The sequence below is a fragment of the Delphinapterus leucas genome, chromosome 18 (assembly GCF_059928025.1).
Source record: "Delphinapterus leucas isolate spDelLeu-1000000601 "Yukka" chromosome 18, BTC_Dleu_Yukka2, whole genome shotgun sequence".
Taxonomy (NCBI): domain Eukaryota; kingdom Metazoa; phylum Chordata; class Mammalia; order Artiodactyla; family Monodontidae; genus Delphinapterus; species Delphinapterus leucas.
Window position 1 is genome coordinate 77675250 of NC_143146.1, and position 17386 is coordinate 77692635.

The 17386-nt window shown below is 40.5% G+C and overlaps 1 protein-coding gene across 1 annotated transcript in view; it reads left to right on the forward strand.

The window, feature by feature from the left end:
* The window catches only part of MICU2 (mitochondrial calcium uptake 2), a 78534-nt gene that overhangs the window by 24853 nt on the left and 36295 nt on the right, over nt 1-17386 (forward strand). The window contains exons 2-4 of the mRNA XM_022574490.2: nt 4117-4258; nt 15714-15745; nt 15849-15924. Coding sequence (XP_022430198.2) covers nt 4117-4258; nt 15714-15745; nt 15849-15924 — 250 coding nt within the window. The remainder of the gene's footprint in view (nt 1-4116; nt 4259-15713; nt 15746-15848; nt 15925-17386) is intronic.

The following is a 17386-nucleotide window of genomic DNA, read 5'->3' on the forward strand; positions in this document are numbered from 1 at the left end:
GGGAAACAATACATGTCATTTAGGAAATGGAGAACTCTTAGCCCAGGTCTTAAGGATGGCTAATTCTAGTTCTATTCTTTGTTATTCTCTAGAGCCTAACTTAAACCCCACTCTTTTTATGAAAGCTTTCTCAGCTGTCATTACCCACACTGGTTTCTCTATTTTCCTAGTCTATGTAATCCTTAGAGGAGCGGGCATAGGGTAGTGGTTGAGCTGACGTTGTCATGTTGCCTCTGTGCTATCTGCTGACCTGCCATGTTAACCCAGGCAAGCTGGTTAACCTTGACAAGCTTTGGTTTCTTCTTTTGTAAAATGAAGTCTCCTATTGGGGTCATTGTGAAGGTTGAGTGAGACCATGTATGTAAAGATTTTAGCACCCTACCTTGCATGTGTTTAATTCACATTAGCTATATTGTTAGTGTTTATTACTGTACTGTTGCCCCTTTGATTAGTATGTGTCCTGTCTCTTCCTGGAGTGCCCTCACACTAGTAGATGCTTGATTACGTATTTACTTGGGAGGTCGGCGGGTAGAAGTTAGGATGAAGGGAAAGACTCTAGTAGTAAGAGTGGTGACTTGGAGGCTTCCACTATATATTGCATAAGGGAAATGGTGGGATTAGTATCTACACAGGTGATGGCCTCCAACTGATAGCTGTGTCCTCAGTAAGCAGTGTGAGAGGTGGTGGAAAAGATTAGAAAAAGGAGAGACATTGCTAGTGCTGGCAAAGGGAGTTGCAGGATTTGGGGTAGTAGAATAAGTTTATTTATACTATGAAGTAGCAGAAATTAAAGGTACGACACCAGGTTGAGTTGTAAGGATGTTAGTAGGGGGTCGTTAGATAGTTTTATGCCACATCGCCTACTGGTAGAGGATCATGGTGGTGGGCGAGTGTGGAGGTCATTTGCTTGTAAGTGACCTTCTAAATTCATGGTCTACAATTCATATGGCAGTTTCAAGCTCAGAAATCAACCCAGGGAAGGGAGCTTTAGTTTCGCCTCCTCTACCTTTTCTTGTTCATTGGGGAGGATATTTAACCAAAATTGGAAGGGATGGCAACCCAATCAACCATTATCTAAAATGGCACTTCCCAGGGGACTTCCCTGGTGGTCCAGTGGTTGGGACTTCACCTTCCATTTCAAGGGGTGCAGGTTCAGTCCCTGGTCGGGGAGCTAAGATCCCACATGCCTTGCGGCCAAATAACCAAAACATAAAACAGAAGCAATATTGTAACAAATTCAGTAAAGAGTTTAAAAATATTTTTAAAATAAAAATAAAATGACACTTCCCAGAATAATTGACTCTTCTCAAGAATCTTCAGAAATGTTACGGTTATGCAAGTTATAGACGCATACAAGTGTATAGAACGTGGTAGCCATGAGATGGAGGAATAGTTTTCATGTCTTGCTGCAAGAGAGTGGGAGATTTGTGTTTTTACTTGTTGGTCATTTTCAGTATAGGTTAGGACCAGGAAAGAGGAAGATTGCCACAAGATAGAGGACAGCATGAAAACCAAAAGAGACAGAATAACGATCCATCCTGTTATGAGAGCACCTGAGGAGGATAAATGAGTAATTGGCCCCTTTTAGTTGGTTGAAGTTTAGAAAGAAGAATATGTTTGTTTGCATAAAAGGGATTAAGTGGTTGGTAAAAGATATTTTTTTAACTAGTCATGAACAACTTAGATACAAGATAATATAAAAGAGCCAGCATTGGGACTTCGCTGGCGGTCCAGTGGTTAAGACTCCGCACTTCCACTGCAGAGGGCACGGGTTCAATCCCTGGTGGGGGAACTAAGATCCCAGATGCCGTGTGGCATGGCCAATAAATAAATAATTTTTTTTTAAGAACCAACATTTATTTAAAGATTTGGAAATTCATATGCCTATTTCTATATAGATTATTTACCTTTTAAAATCTAATAGACTATATATTAACATTAGTATAATAAACACAAATATTCTTTAAGCTAATAATGTATATATCCGTGTTTAACTTCTTTAGCTCTTCAATACACTGTATTACTCTTGTATCTAGGACTTTGCCAGTGCTGTGACATTTACTGAGAAGACTCTTAACCCTCTCCCTTCCCTATCCCATCTGTATACTTTCTGTAAATTCACTGCCAAGGCACTTAGTACATTCTAGTAGGAATTACTGTTTGTCTTGTTTACCACTGTTTTCCTACAAATACTATCCATTTGATAATATATCAAATGATAATTTATCTACTTCATGTATAAAATGTTCAGAAAATATTAATAAAATTCAATTTTCTGATGACTGAGATAAGAGTATGGACTCATATAATTAAGACATGCCCCTTGAGTTATTTTTATAGTAGTAATTTAAGGGGAAAGAAAAGGAAAGACATGAAGAAGCAAGATCTGGAGAAGACAGGGCACCCTCAGTGCAGTATTATTGAGTGTTCTGTATACGGCCAGTATTCTGGTAGGCACTCAAGGAAGCCAGTTGTCAAACTGGGGAGAGAGAATTAATACTGGTTAGAGGACTGAGATCAGCTAAAAGGAGCTGTTGACGGCTTTGAATTTGGAGGTTTAAGCAACCGAAATTGCCGTTTTTCCCCATTTCAGCTCCACTCAGCACTTACTGAACATGACTTGTGTGTCAGCATGGAAAGGAAGCGATGTGTCCAGGAAGGATGTCGTGGTCTGATTTAGCTTGTTACCTTCAGGAAAGCGGTCCCGAGTGCCAGTGTGCTCTTGGATTTCACAGATGACACGTTCTGAGTCAAGGTTCCTATTTTGACCTTGGCACGTGTGCCGACTGGTATGTCGTCTTCTTCCAGGCTGCCTAGGGCACAGTGCCTAGCCATGGGTAGGAGGATAGTTGTGGTAGTTAAGAGATTGAAACACTTTTGAGTCAGACACACCTGGTTTTTTATCCTGGCTCTGCATTTACTTTACAGTTTTCATATCTACGGTAGTATCTACTGTTCAGTTACTGTGAGGATTAACTAAATAGTCCATGGAGGGTACTTAACTAGTACAGTGCCTAGCACATAGTAAGTGCTCCGTGAAAGGTTAGCAGTAAATATTTCAGTATCGTCTCTATCAGCATTTGGGTCAAGGCCCAGGTCCCATTGTCTAAGGTACAGACTCTGACAGTAACAATATCTTAGCCATTCTTCTTCTCTTAGCACTGTGCACCCATGATGTCAATATATTCCTAAAATCAGGGCCACTGATCAGAATGGATGTACTTCATCTTTACATGATCTGCTGCCGTCCTGTCTCCCTGAGCTTCTCTTCCGCCATACCACCCTTGAGCACACCACGCTTGTTCCCGTCCCATGGTCTTTACCTCCTCCTTGGAATGCTCTCCCTCCAGAGCCCAAGCCCACAAGGCCTGCCTCATTTAGTCTCGTTGAATGTCACCTGTTCGGAAAGGCTCTCCTTGTCCATCCCATTGAAATATTACTTTTTAAAAATATTTATTTATTTTATTTATTTATTTTTGCCTCCGTTGGGTCTTTGTTGCTGTGCGCGGGCTTTCTCTAGTTGCGGCGAGTGGAGGCTACTCTTCGTTGCAGTGCGCGGGCTTCTCATTGCAGTGGCTTCTCTTGTTGTGGAGCACGGGCTCTAGGCGTGCGGGCTTCAGTAGTTGTGGCACACGGGCTCCGTAGTTGTGGCTCGAGGGCTCTAGAGCGCAGGTTCAGTAGTTGTGGCGCACGGGCTTAGTTGCTCCGCGGCATGTGGGATCTTCCCGGGCCAGGACTCGAACCCGTGTCCCCTGCATTGGCAGGCGGATTCTTAACCACTGTGCCACCAGGGAAGCCCCAAAATGTTACTTATCACTTTCTTATCCTGCTTTATATCTCTTCATGGCACTTCTTAGTGTCTTATATTATTTTATACATTTATTCATTAATTGTCATTCTCCTGTTTGGGAATGCAGGTTCCTCAGGTTAGCCTCATCACTGCTCTGTTTTCAGTGCCTGTGCACTCAGTAAATATCTGTTCAGTAAATGACTTCAAAGTTTGGAGGTTGTTATACCTAAACACTAAAATTACTCTTTAAAGATTATTGTAGAAGTAGCTAAGTTGGGGAATGATACTGAAAAAAACCTGAAATTGCAATTTCTTTTTTCTTTTAGAAAAGTGTGGACTCTGGAGAGATGAAAGGGAAACCGTCTCGTAAACAGCGCTTCATGCAGTTTTCCTCACTGGAACACGGGGGAGAGTATTACATGACACCACGGGACTTCCTCTTCTCAGTAATGTTTGACCAAATCGAACGTAAGTTGTGTTTTTATTTTTTAAGTTAAAAAAATCAAATATTAGGGCTGAAAAACCTCTGTTTTATAGAATTGGTAACAGCTTTTCTTCATTTTAATTATCATCATTCTTTGTACCATGCGTTTACTTAATTATTTAGACTTTCAACCCTTGTGAGACTAAACTTTTATTTATTTATTTATCTAAGAAATAGTTGCTTTGTATGTGGGTTTTTCTAAAAAGAGGAAAAGGGCTTCCCTGGTGGCGCAGTGGTTGAGAGTCCGCCTGCCGATGCAGGGGACACGGGTTCATGCCCCGGTCCGGGAAGATCCCACATGCCGCAGAGTGGCTGGGCCCGTGAACCATGGATGCTGAGCCTGCGTGTCCGGAGCCTGTGCTCCGCAACGGGAGAGGCCACAGCAGTGAGAGGCCCGCGTACCGCAAAAAAAAAAAAAAAAAAAAAGTATCCTAAAGAGAGGAAAATAATAGGTAAGTTTTTAAATGTCACTAAATAAGTTCTTAATAGGGTAACTAATTCATCCAAGATGTTATGTTTTGGTGGTGTTGATGTTTTAAATTGGGCAAAAAAAAGAAACTAGGTTAGAGCAATTAGGAGGGTCACACAGTGGGTGAGGTGGTGGTGGGATGAACTGGGTGATTGGGATTGACATGTATACACTGATGTGGATAGAATGGATGACTGATAAGAACCTGCTGTATAAAAAAAATGTGATCAAATGTATTCTATTGGAAAGAAGCAAAAATAGACCATGTTTACTGTCTAAAAAAATATATATATATATATTTGATCTTTGAAAAAAATAACAGAAATTAAAAATTCACCTTTGACCTTACTCAAACCTAGATCCCTCTCCTGAGTTAACTACTGGTTTATTATGTAGCTTTTAAAGACCTTTTCTAATGTATTCATATGCTTCTGAATGTTTGAAATATTAAATATTATTTTGTTTTATTGAGGTGGGTCTTTTCATATGTATGGATACTATATGTATTTCTGGAACTTGTTGAACACAGTTTTACTCTGTCTCAGATTGTATTTTAATCAATGCAAAAAGTTGAAATATTATAAGGAACAATGCTTGGAATACCAAAAAAAAAAAAAAAAGGTTGAAGAGAGAGAGAGGGAGACAAAGAGGGAGAGAAAACAGGAATTTTGTGTGGTCAAACTGGCTAAAAATTGAATTATTATTATAACAATTTTTAAAATAAGCTTTAATACCTATACTGTACTTATATAAAACTAAAACTTAATTTTCTTTCATCTGCTAAAGAGAGAAAGCTTCATTGGACTAATGGTCTGCTCTTGATAAGCTATTGTGAAAGGTTTCCGTTTTTAAGTAATCTGCCCAGAAAGTAACAATTTTGTGTTTTATCAAAATAATTTCCTGTGCTTCGTGTTATCTTTATCACCAGGTCTTTGATTACTTGAAAAAACCTAGTTTTCTCAATATTAAAGTTTTGCTCAGAACTAAAAAAAAGGAGGGTCATACAATGGAGTCATGATGCCACTGGTTTAAAAAAAAGCCTGAAAAAATAGAATGAGAAGCAAAAATCCAAAAGCTATAATTAAATAATTTTATTTCATAAACTGTCTACTCCCAGTTTTCCCAAATCATCAGAAATTCTTAGTTTTATTTATCTAAATCAGTCCCTTTCACTTTGCAGAGAGTAGACATGGCCTCGTCCTCTGTGCCCTATATTGCAGAAGTGTTCTTTGAAAAGTTCTTGGCTTCCTGACACCTTTCAAAGTGTGCCAACAGTCTTGCCCTGTGGATAGCTGCATATGGAACAGGTGGAATGGGACAGGGCAAGGTGAGCTGGAAGAAGTGTAGACTGAATTTGGGAAGACATTACTGATACTGAGGGATGGCTTGAGCAAAAACGAATGATCATGATGTGTTCTAGGGACAGTAAGTTCACCAATCACTAGCACCAAAGCATGGCGTTGGGGGGTAGTGAGAGATCAAATTGAAAAACAATAAGGGCCAAATGTACAGAGGATTTGGGTGACCCTGTGCAACCACCAGAGAAATGTGTATTTGGTGGAGATAAGGGGACGTCATCTTGAACCAGTGAGGGATCAGTGAAGGTTTATGAGAAGGAAAATAAGGTGGTAAAAATATATTTAGGTTATTTTGGTACACCTTCTGTTAATCTAAAACGCTAAAACAACCAGTTATTTTACCAGCAAAACGGTTTATTTGGGAGGAGCAAAGAATTGCAGTTCAGAACGTGCATCAGTGACAAACCACGTGCAAGTCCCTTAAAGCAAAGGACTGAAAACTCTTTCATAAAAGAGAAGGGGAAATTGGGAGGGGCTGTTATAAATGAAAGGTGCACTGGACGGAAGTGGGAGTTTGAAGTAGTGGCTTTTCATTGCCCGGCAAGGAGCACATGTTTCTCCCTCTTGCTGGAGATGCATGGTGTGTCTCACTGGGGGTCGCATTGAGCACTGGAGGTGTGTGCACGAGCGCTGCCCTCCTGGCCTCCCAACTCCCTTACAGTAACGTCTCCCTTTATTAGCTTTCACACTGTTTTGGAGGGAAGCTTAACAGTATATATCAGAAACCTTGAAAATATTTACTTATTTTGATGCAATAAGTTTCTTCCTAGAAAATTAGTCTAAGTAAATAATTGGAGAGATACAAAAATTTTTCTTTTAAAAAATAGTTTAGGGCTTCCTTGATGGTGCAGTGGTTAAGAATCTGCCTGCCAATGCAGGGGATATGGGTTCGATCCCTGGGCTGGGAAGATCCCACATGCCGTGGTGCAGATAAACCCATGTGCCACAGCTACTGAGCCTGCGTGCTAGAGCCCACGAGCCACAACTACTGAGCCCATGTGCCACAACTACTGGAGCCCACATGCCTAGAGCCCGTGCTCTGCAACAAGAGAAGCCACAGCAATGAGAAGTCTGCGCACCGCGACAGAGTAGCCGCCACTCTCAGCAACTAGAGAAAGCCCGCACGCAGCAACAAAGACCCAACGCAGCCAAAAATAAAAACAAATAAATAAATAAACTTATTTTTTTAAAAAAGTAGTTTAGCCTCTTCAACATATAAAAAGATTGGACGTTGTCACTCCTGTTCTCACAGCACAAAAGAAGCTGAAAGATTGAAAATCAACAGCTCTTCTCATATCCATGAGAGAATTGAGACCACAGGGCACACAGAGCAAAAACTGGAGAAGGTAGACACAGAGAGAAGCCACCGCTGGAGCCACCATCTGGCAGGAGTGTTTCAGGAGTCGCTAGAGCCTGAGCATGGGCTACCTTCAGAGATAAAAATTTGTGAAAATCCACCCTGAGGGCCCCACCAGTCCTCACATTGAAGGTCTGAGAAAAATCCTCTCCTGCTTCCCCTCAAGGGGAGGAGAAAAGTAGCCATTTTGAAATTCCCAGAGCATTCTGTTCTGCTTAACAAAGTCCTGCACAAAAAGGAAGCTGTGTTACCCAAGTCTAACCCACAGCCTAACCAACCTGGGGAAATGGAAGAACCCAACTCCAGCCCCATATACCCTTCCTGCCTCACTTAAGGGGGAAAAACAAAAACAAAAAACTGAAAGCACTTGCGAAGATCACAGCCTAGGGACACGGGCTCACTAACAGACTGAGACCCATCATAGGATCTCCCCACACGTCACCACACACCATCAGTAGGGCTCCTATATAGCACACGGATACAGCTGAAAGAACTATGCCTCTCAGACCTTACTTAAGAAGGCTCTAGGGAGACAAAAACGCAGCAGAGGAGACAAACCTGGACATTAGGAAATTTTAGCTGCTGACATTTACAACTACAGCAAACAGTGAACACAGCCTAATGCTAGCCAAGTAAACATAGAACCTCACACCAAAGGCCTGTTTACTGCAGTAATGTTTACCCAGCACATCATATCTGGCTCTCAACAGTAAAATCAAGTGGCATGCTAAACGGCGAAAAGCGTCATCTGAAGAGGCAAAAGCAAACATCAGAGCCTGATTCAAATATAGCAGATATTTTGGAATTGTCAGACCAGGAATTCTGAATAACCATGATATACTGAGGACTCTAAAAGAAAGAGTCCGCAACATATAATATCAGATGGGTAATGTAAACCGAGATAGGGGAACTCTTAGAGTCAAAAGGAAATGTTAGAAATAAAAAACTCTGTAACAGAGATGAAGAATGCCTTTGATGGTCTCATCAGAATAATCCTCTGGGCCCAGAAAATAATTGGTGATCTTGAAGGTATGTCAGTCAGAACTTCCCAAACTGAAAAGAAGAAAGACTGGAAAAAACAATATTCAGAAACTGTGGTATAATTCAAAAAGTGTAACATGCCCATAATGGCAATACCAGAAAGAGAGGAAAGAACAGAAGAAATATTTGTAGTACTAACAGCTGAGAATTTTCCAAAATTATTAACAAACACCAAACCACAGGTTCAAGAAACTCCCAGAATACCAAGCAGGATGAATACAAAAATAAACTCAAAAGGCCTAAATGTGGGATTGATACTATGAAATTCCTAGAGGAAAATGTAGGCAGAACACTCTTTGACATAAATCACAGCAATATCTTTTTGGATTTGTCTCCTAGAGTAATGGAAATAAAAACAAAAATAAACAAATGGGACATAATTAAACTTAATAGCTTTTGCACAGCAAAGGAAACCATAAACAAAACAAAAAGACAACCTACAGAATGAGAGAAAATATTTGCAAACAATATGACTGACAAGGAATTAATCTCCAAAATATACAAGCAGCTCATGCAGCTCAATATCAAAAAAACACAACCCAATCAAAAAATGGGCAGAAGATCTAAATAGACATTTCTCCAAAGAAGATACACAGATTGCCAACAAACACATGAAAAGATGCTCAGCATCACTAATCATTAGAGAAATGCAAATCAAAACTACAATGAGGTATCACCTCACACCAGTCAGAATGGCCATCATCAAAAAATCTACAAACAGGGCTTCCCTGGTGGCACAGTGGTTGAGAGTCCGCCTGCCAATGCAGGGGACACGGGTTCGCGCCCCAGTCCGGGAAGATCCCACATGCCGCAGAGCGGCTAGGCCCATGAGCCATGGCGGCTGAGCCTGCGCGTCCGGAGCCTGTGTTCCGCAACGGGAGAGGCCACAACAGTGAGAGGCCCAGGTACCACACACACAAAAAAAATCTACAAACAATAAATGCTGGCGAGGGTGTGGAGAAAAGGGAACCCTTTGGCACTGTTGGTGGGAATGTAAATTGGTGCAGCCACTATGGAGAACAGTAGGGAGGTTCCTCAGAAAACTGAAAATAGAGTTACCATATGATCCAGCAATTCCACTGCTGGGCATACATCTGGAGAAAACTCTAATTCGAAAAGATACATGCACTCCAATGTTCATAGCAGCACTGTATACAACAGCCAAGACATGGCAGCAACCCAAGTGTCCATCCACAGATGAATGGATAAAGATGTGGTCTATATATACAGTGGAGCCTTAGCCATAAAAAAGAAGGAAATAATGCCATTTGCAGCAACATGGATGGACCTAGAGATTATCATACTAAGTGAAGTAAGCCAGACAAAGACAAGTATCATATGATACCACTTATAGATGGAACCAAAAAAAAAATACAAATGAACTTACGTACAAAACAGAAATAGACCCACAGACATAGAAAACAAACTTTACCAGAGGGGAAAATGGAGGGGAGGGATAAATTAGGAGTTTTAGATTAACATATACACACTGCTATATATAAAATAAATAACCAACAGGGATCTACTGTATAGCACAGGGGACTATACTCAATATTTTATATTAACCTATAAGGGAAAAGAATCTGAAAAAGAACAGATGTATATATGTATAACTGAATCACTTTGCTGTGCACCTGAAACTAACACAACATTGTAAATCAACTATACTTGAATCTCTTAAAAAAGAAAGAAAAAGAAAATACTTTGAGATGAATGAAAATGAAGACATAATACATCAAAAGTTATAGAATGCAGCTAAAAGAGTGCTTAGAGGGCAGTTTACAACTGTAAATACCTGTATTAATAAAGAAAAAGGTCTCAAAGCAGTAACCTAACCTGTCATCTTAAGGCACTGGAAAAAGAAGAGCAAACTAAACCTAAAGCAAGCAAAAGAAAGGAAATAACAAAGATGATAGATAAAGAAAATAGAGGCTAGAAAAAGTAGAGGAAAATCAATGAAACTAAAATCTGTTTCTTTGAAAAGAGGTGTCAAAAGTTGAAAAAACTTTAGCTAAATTGACCAAGGAAAAAAAAAGAGAAAACTCAAAACTATTAGACAACGGTGAAAGAGGGAGCATTACTAACAACCTTAACAGAAGTCAAAAGGATCATGAAGGATCATAAAGGAACACAATGAACAACTGTATGCAAATAACTTAGATGAAATGGGCAAATTCCATTTTTCTCTGATTCCGTGGATTATCATTTCACTCTCTTCATAGTGTCCTTTGATACACAAAAGTTTTTAATTTTGATGAAGTCGTATGTATTTGTTTTACTTTTGTTGACTATATTTTTAGTGTCATAGTTGAGAAAATATTGCCAAATACAAAGTCATAAAGATTTGTCCCTGTTTTATAGTTTTAACTATTGAGGTTAGGTCTTTGATCCATTTTAAGTTAATTTTTGTAAGTGGTGTAAAGTAAAAGGGTGCAACTTCATTCTTTTGCATGTGGCTCTCTATCTGTTTATTATTTATTATCTAATTATTTTTATCTATTATCTAATGATCTGATTATTCATTTGTTGAAAAGAGTGTTGTTTCCCCCATTGAATTTTCCTGGCTTCCTTGTCAATATCCAACTGAGTATAACTGTATAGGTTTATTTCCAAACTCTCAATTCTGTTTTGTTCTGTATGTGTATCCTTTGCTAGTACCACACAGGCCTGATTACTGGAGCTTTGTATTAGGGTTTGAAATGAGGAAGTCTGAATCCTCCAACTTTGTTCTTCTTTTTCAAGATTCTTTTAGCTATTCAAGGTCTCTTGAAATTCCATATGAATTTTAGGATGGCCTTTTCTGTTTCTTCAAAAAGCACCATTGGGGCTTCCCTGGTGGTGCAGTGGTTGAGAGTCTGCCTGCCAATGCAGGGGACATGGGTTCGTGCCCCGGTCCGGGAAGATCCCACATGCCGCGGAGCGGCTGGGCCCATGAACCATGGCCGCTGAGCCTGCGCGTCCGGAGCCTGTGCTCCGCAACGGGAGAGGCCACAGCAGTGAGAGGCCCGCGTACCGAAAAAAAAAACAAAATGATGTAAATGTATTTCAAGAAACGACTGACTTATCAAAGTTGGCAAGGAAGCCAGTTTTAGGCATTTTAGGGCATCACATTTGTCTTCCTCTAGAAGAAATGCCAACCAGAGGTCATCTCTGGCTCTCACTATTTAAATATTCCAGCAAAATAAACAAGCCATATGCTTTGTTGAAAGAAAATAGCACCACTGAAATTTGCCTTCCTTTTTTTCCTCCAGTTATCACTTTTATTAGTGATATTCGGGAGCTCAGTCGCTTTGCTAATGTGCTATTTTCTGCCTTGATTTCCATCATAGCTGAGACTGAATTCAAGCAAGTGTGTAATCAGCTCTTATACCAAATCTAATATTGATGCTAAGTTGTTCCATGTATTTATGCAAGACGCGAAATGATGTAAATGTCTCTACTGTGTAATTTTTATGTGTCAAAAGTCCACTTATCTCTAGCAAAATGAAGTTGAATTAGATACTATTAGCAATGTTTTTATAGTTATGGTTATCAAATAACTTTATTTTGGCTACAGGCAAAGATTTATTTGACCTATAACAGCACTTAATATGTATTGTTGCAGTTTTACTTACTTTAAGTATTAAAATGGCTGTTTGCCTGTAACAAGATGTGCTTGTTCCTGGTTTTTAACTTCAGAAATCCTTTGTAAACAGTGAAAATCACGTGGTGGAATCTCCGGAGTAGGTGGAGACCTTTTAAAACACTCTACTTCTTGAGCCAAAATTCCATCATAGTGTTGAAGATTTATCCCTTCCCCTACCGAGAAAAGCTACAATGTATTTTCCATCCTTTCATACTAGCACAGTGAAGCAAGGCATCCTCAACTCTAGATCTGCCTTTTTTGCTGTTAAGTTTTTCCCATTCTGTTATTTTTATATGACAGCATAAATGTATATGAAATAGCTATGAAAACAATAAGAATGCATTTCTTATGTGTGTGAAAATATTTACAAATAATGTGGCTGATTAGGGGTTAATATCCAAAATACATAAACAGCTCATTCAACTCAATCTCAAGAAAACAAAAGACACAATTAAAAGATGGGCAGGAGACCTGAATAGACATTTTTCCAGAGAAGACATACAGGTGGCCAACAGGCACATGAAAAGATGCTTAACATTGCTAATCACCAGAGAAATGCAAACCAAAACTACAGTGAGGTATCACCTCACACCAGTCAGAGTGGCCGTCCTCAAAAAGAACACAAATAACAAATGTTGGCGAGGATATGGAGAAAAGGGAACCCTCCTACACTGTTGGTGGGAATGTAAATTGATGCAGACACTGTGGAAGACCGTATAGAGGTTCCTCAAAAAAATAAAAATAGAACTACCATATGATCCAGCAATTCCACTTCTCGGTATGTATCCAAAGAAAACATTTGAAAAGATACATGCATCCAGATGTTCATAGCAGCACTATTTACAATTGCCAAGATATGGAAGCAACCCAGGTGTCCATCAATAGATGAATGGATAAAGATGATGTGGTGTATACATACAGTGGAATAGTACTCAGCCATAAAAGAGAATGAATTTTTTCCGTTTGCAGCAATATAGATGGACCCAGAGGGCATTATGCTAAGTGAAGCAAGTCAGACAGAGAAAAGCAAACACTATGTTATCACATATATGTGGAATCTAAACAATACAACAAATGAATATAACAAAAAAGAGACAGACTCACAGATACAGAGAAAACCAGTGGGGAAAGAGAAGAAGGAGAGGGGCAATATAGGGATAGGGGATTAAGAGATACAAACTACTCTGTGTAAAATAAGCTACAAGGATATACTCTACAGCAGCGGCCCCAGCCCTTCTGGCACCAGGGACCGGTTTCCTGGAAGACAGTTTTTCCGCGGACCGGGACGGTGTGGGGGAGGGGGGGAATGGTTCAGGCGGTGATGTGAGCGATGGGGGAGTAGATGAAGCTTCACTCCCTCAGCCGCCACTCACATCCTGCCGTGTGGCCTGGTTCCTCACAGGCCGCGGGGCCAATGCCGGTCCGCAGCCCGGGGTTTGGGGACCCCTGCTACAGCACAGGGAATATGACCAGTATCCTACAATAACTATAAATGGAGTATAACCTATCAAAATTATTAATCACTATGTTTTATGTCTGAGACTAATATTGGACATCAACTCTACCTCAATTTTTTAAAAAGTAGGGGGGAGAGGACTGGCAAAAATGAATACATATATTTAAGTATATTTAATGTGTCTTTGTGTTGTTACTGTTGTCAGATGGACAAAGGTCATGCCCCTCGTGTAGCCGACCAGACCGCACCCCTCTTAAATCTGATACTTGGTCTCTCTCCTTGGGGAGCCCATAAACGAGTGGTCTAAAACCAGGCAGCCTGGGTGAGAGGCACTAAGAAACCCCAGCAGAGGGTTCTGGGTTGGAAACGCCACAGTCTCCTCTGTTACTCAGAGAAATGTTTATTGACTTAGGAGAAAGGAAGTAAGAAAGACAAGGTGTTTTCCTAGGAGCTCTGCCTTGTCTTTTTTTTTTTAAACCTAAAAATGAATTTTCTGTAACAGAGGTACCCCAGACCTTTTATCAGCAAAGGTAATTTCTTTATCATTTTCTAATTATTCCATTTTGAAAAAAAATTTTTTCAAGACAAGTTCATTTAGTATATGGATTCTCCATTTTTGATAATCAAATACATATACAGGTATCCGGCAGAACTTGTAGTCAACATGAAATAACCGGGTAACTTCTATCTATTTGATGATCTCATGTTATAATAGCACCTAACATTAGAATCGAGTTATTTGTCATTGGGTAACACTTAATAGTTTATCAGTGACAAACAATTTTTCCAAAATAGTAACTCCTAAGCTTACAAACATGGTCATAGATGTTTCTAAAAATTATATGGTCATGTTCACAATTAATGTTTTAATTATTAAAGCAAAAATAAAATCTTGATAATTAACAGTAAATAATAGAATTTGTCCCCAGTAGATTTATAATCCAAATTTAAGCATCCCAAACTGCAAAAAGCCACATCTAAAAGTATTCTTTTTTTTCAACCTGTCACCTGAATTTTCACACACCATGTAATTGCACTGAACAAACTTCATGGATAATTTTGAGAGCAAGAAGGGAAGTTTGTGATGCATATGGCTTACGTAAGAAATAAATTAACAAAATATTTTTCAGTGTTCTAGATGTGTAAATGGCTTGAGGCTGTCTTCAGGAAAAGTCTCAACAAAAGAAGCAAGGTGATTGCTTTAGAATTACAGTGGATAAGAGGAAAATGAGGTCAGCTTAAAGATGATGGTGGAAAGCCTGAAAGAATTTTAATCTGTTATCCAGTAGGAAACTGTTAAAAGTAACATCACTTTAGAATGAACAGCCATCTTGGCCAGCCTTTACTTTTATTTAATTTATTTATTTATTTATTTATTTATTTTTGGCTGCATTGGGTCTTCGTTGCTGCACGCGGGCTTTCTCTAGTTGCGGCGAGCGGGCTTCTCATTGCGGTGGCTTCTCTTGTTGGGGAGCATGGCGTCTAGGCACCCGGGCTTCAGTAGTTGTGGCACACGAGCTGAGTAGTTGTGGCTCGCAGGCTCTAGAGCGCAGGCTCAGTAATTGTGGCTCGCGGGCTTAGTTGCTCCACGGCATGTGGGATCTTCCCATACCAGGGCTTGAACCCGTGTCCCCTGCATTGGCAGGCGGATTCTTAACCACTGCGCCACCAGGGAAGCCCCTGACCAGCCTTTAGATCTGACTGCAGAGCTGTGACCTTAAGAACTTTTCAGGGTTAAAAAGGTAGCTTTCTGAAAGATGAATGTGTATTTTTTTAGTCAATGAAAGCAAAAGGAGACAGATTTTAATAATCATGTAAAGAAAGAAATAATGTTTGGCACAAACTTATTTCTCTTAGCTGCAATGAGTGAGGGATGGTTAGAAGGTTCCATATTTCTGGAAGGGAGTGAGTGAAAGTGAACATAGGTCTTACAAAGAACTACAGTGTTTGTGTTTACACTTAGAATTCTCTGGCTCATAACTTCTGTTTAAAGATATGAGCTAAAACTGCCAGACTTCTATTTTTTATAAATATTTAGTTATTTGCTTTGTCTTTTAAGTGATTTTCTTCTTAATGGAAGTTGAATTTTACCAAGGTATATGGGTACTAAATAATATTTCTTCTTTGCTATAGGTAAAACTTTAGTCAAGAGGCTGACAAATAAGGTAAGCAATGGAGGTGAAGGTCTTTTTTCTTTTTCTTTTTTTTTAAGATAGAAAATTAACTATTATAAGTTAAATTGAAAGATTTTAATATGTTTATTCAAAGGATATTGAGGACGTACTGGCAGGAATCAAAAGAGCTGGTTGTGGATCAACTTTTTTTAGAGACCTTGGCGATAAAGGTAATTTTTATGTTTTACTTGTGTTTTATTTAACCAAAGTATTATTAAGGAATTAAGTTATGAGGTTTGCAGCTGCATATTGAAGAACATACATTAGAGAATCTGCAGAGAGAATGTTATAACAGTGTGTTATTTAATAGATGTTTTTAAATCATAATAAAATACTCATTACATTTGAAGCAACTTTTTCTTAAACTCTTTGAGCAATCACAGAAAAATTATTTAAACATTGATTTCAGTAAGCTTGGAGAGAAGGGTGAGGCAGAGCATCAAGAATAAGGAGAGAAAAAAAAAAAGAGAAAAAAAAGAATAAGGCGAGATGGGCTTCCTTGGTGGTGCAATGGTTTGGAATCCGCCTGCCAGTGCAGGGGGCGCGGGTTCAATTGGTCCGGGAACTAAGATCCCACATGCTGCGGAGCAACTAAGCCCGTGTGCTACAACTACTGAGCCTGCGTGCTGCAACTACTGAAGCCCGTGCACCTAGAGCCCGTGCTCTGCAACAAAAGAAGCCACCACAGTGAGAAGCCTGCACACCACAACAAAGAGTAGCCCCCGCTCGCCACAACTAGAGAAAGCCCGCGTGTAGCAACGAAGACCCAATGCAGCCATAAATAAATACATACATACATAAATTTACTTATTTATTTATTAAAGAAAAAAAAGAGAAGAGAAAGGATTTGGGACTTCCCTGGTGGTCCAGTGGTTAAGAATCCGCCTTCCAATGCAAGGGACTCGGGTTCGATGCCTGGTTGTGGAACTAAGATTCCATATGCTGCAGGGCAGCTAAGCCCACGCACCGCAACTAAGAGCCTGCACGCTGCAACAAAAGATCCCGAGTGCTGCAACTAAGACCCGACGCAGCCAAATAAATATTTTTTAAAGAAAGAAGAAGAAGAAGAGAAAGGACTTCCCTGGCAGTCTGGTGGTTAAGACTCTGTGCTTCCACTGCAGGGGGTGCGGGTTTGATCCCTGGGCAGGGAAGTTCTGCATGCCGAGGGGTGCAGCCAGATAAATAAGTAAGTAAAGTGATTATTCTAAAGTAAGAAGACAAAGCCTCAGAGATAACGCAGAGGACACCAGCATTCACAGGAGCAGAGGAGGAGGAGGTGCCGTGCAGGAGAGGAGGCATCAGAGCGGGAGAGGGAATCTCGGGAGCCTGGGAGGGAGGGAGCATCAGTGTGCAGGGCCCGTGAAGGAAGGGGGTCAGAACGTGGTTAGGACTGGCGGTGGGGAGGTGCTCCCGCGCGTCAGCAAGGTCAGGGGCGGTGCTGGGACGGGTTCTGGGGGCAGATTGCAGAGCGTGGAGGACGGTGGTGCGGGGCGGGGCGGGTGTGAGCTGGAGGCCGGTCCTGGCGGTCTGTGTTGCACGAAGGGCTTTGAGCGCACGTCTGTGAGGGGGCGGGGTGTGTGCAGAGCTCGGTGGAGGGCGCGCCCCTCAGCCGGGAGCTTTGCGTTGTACCGC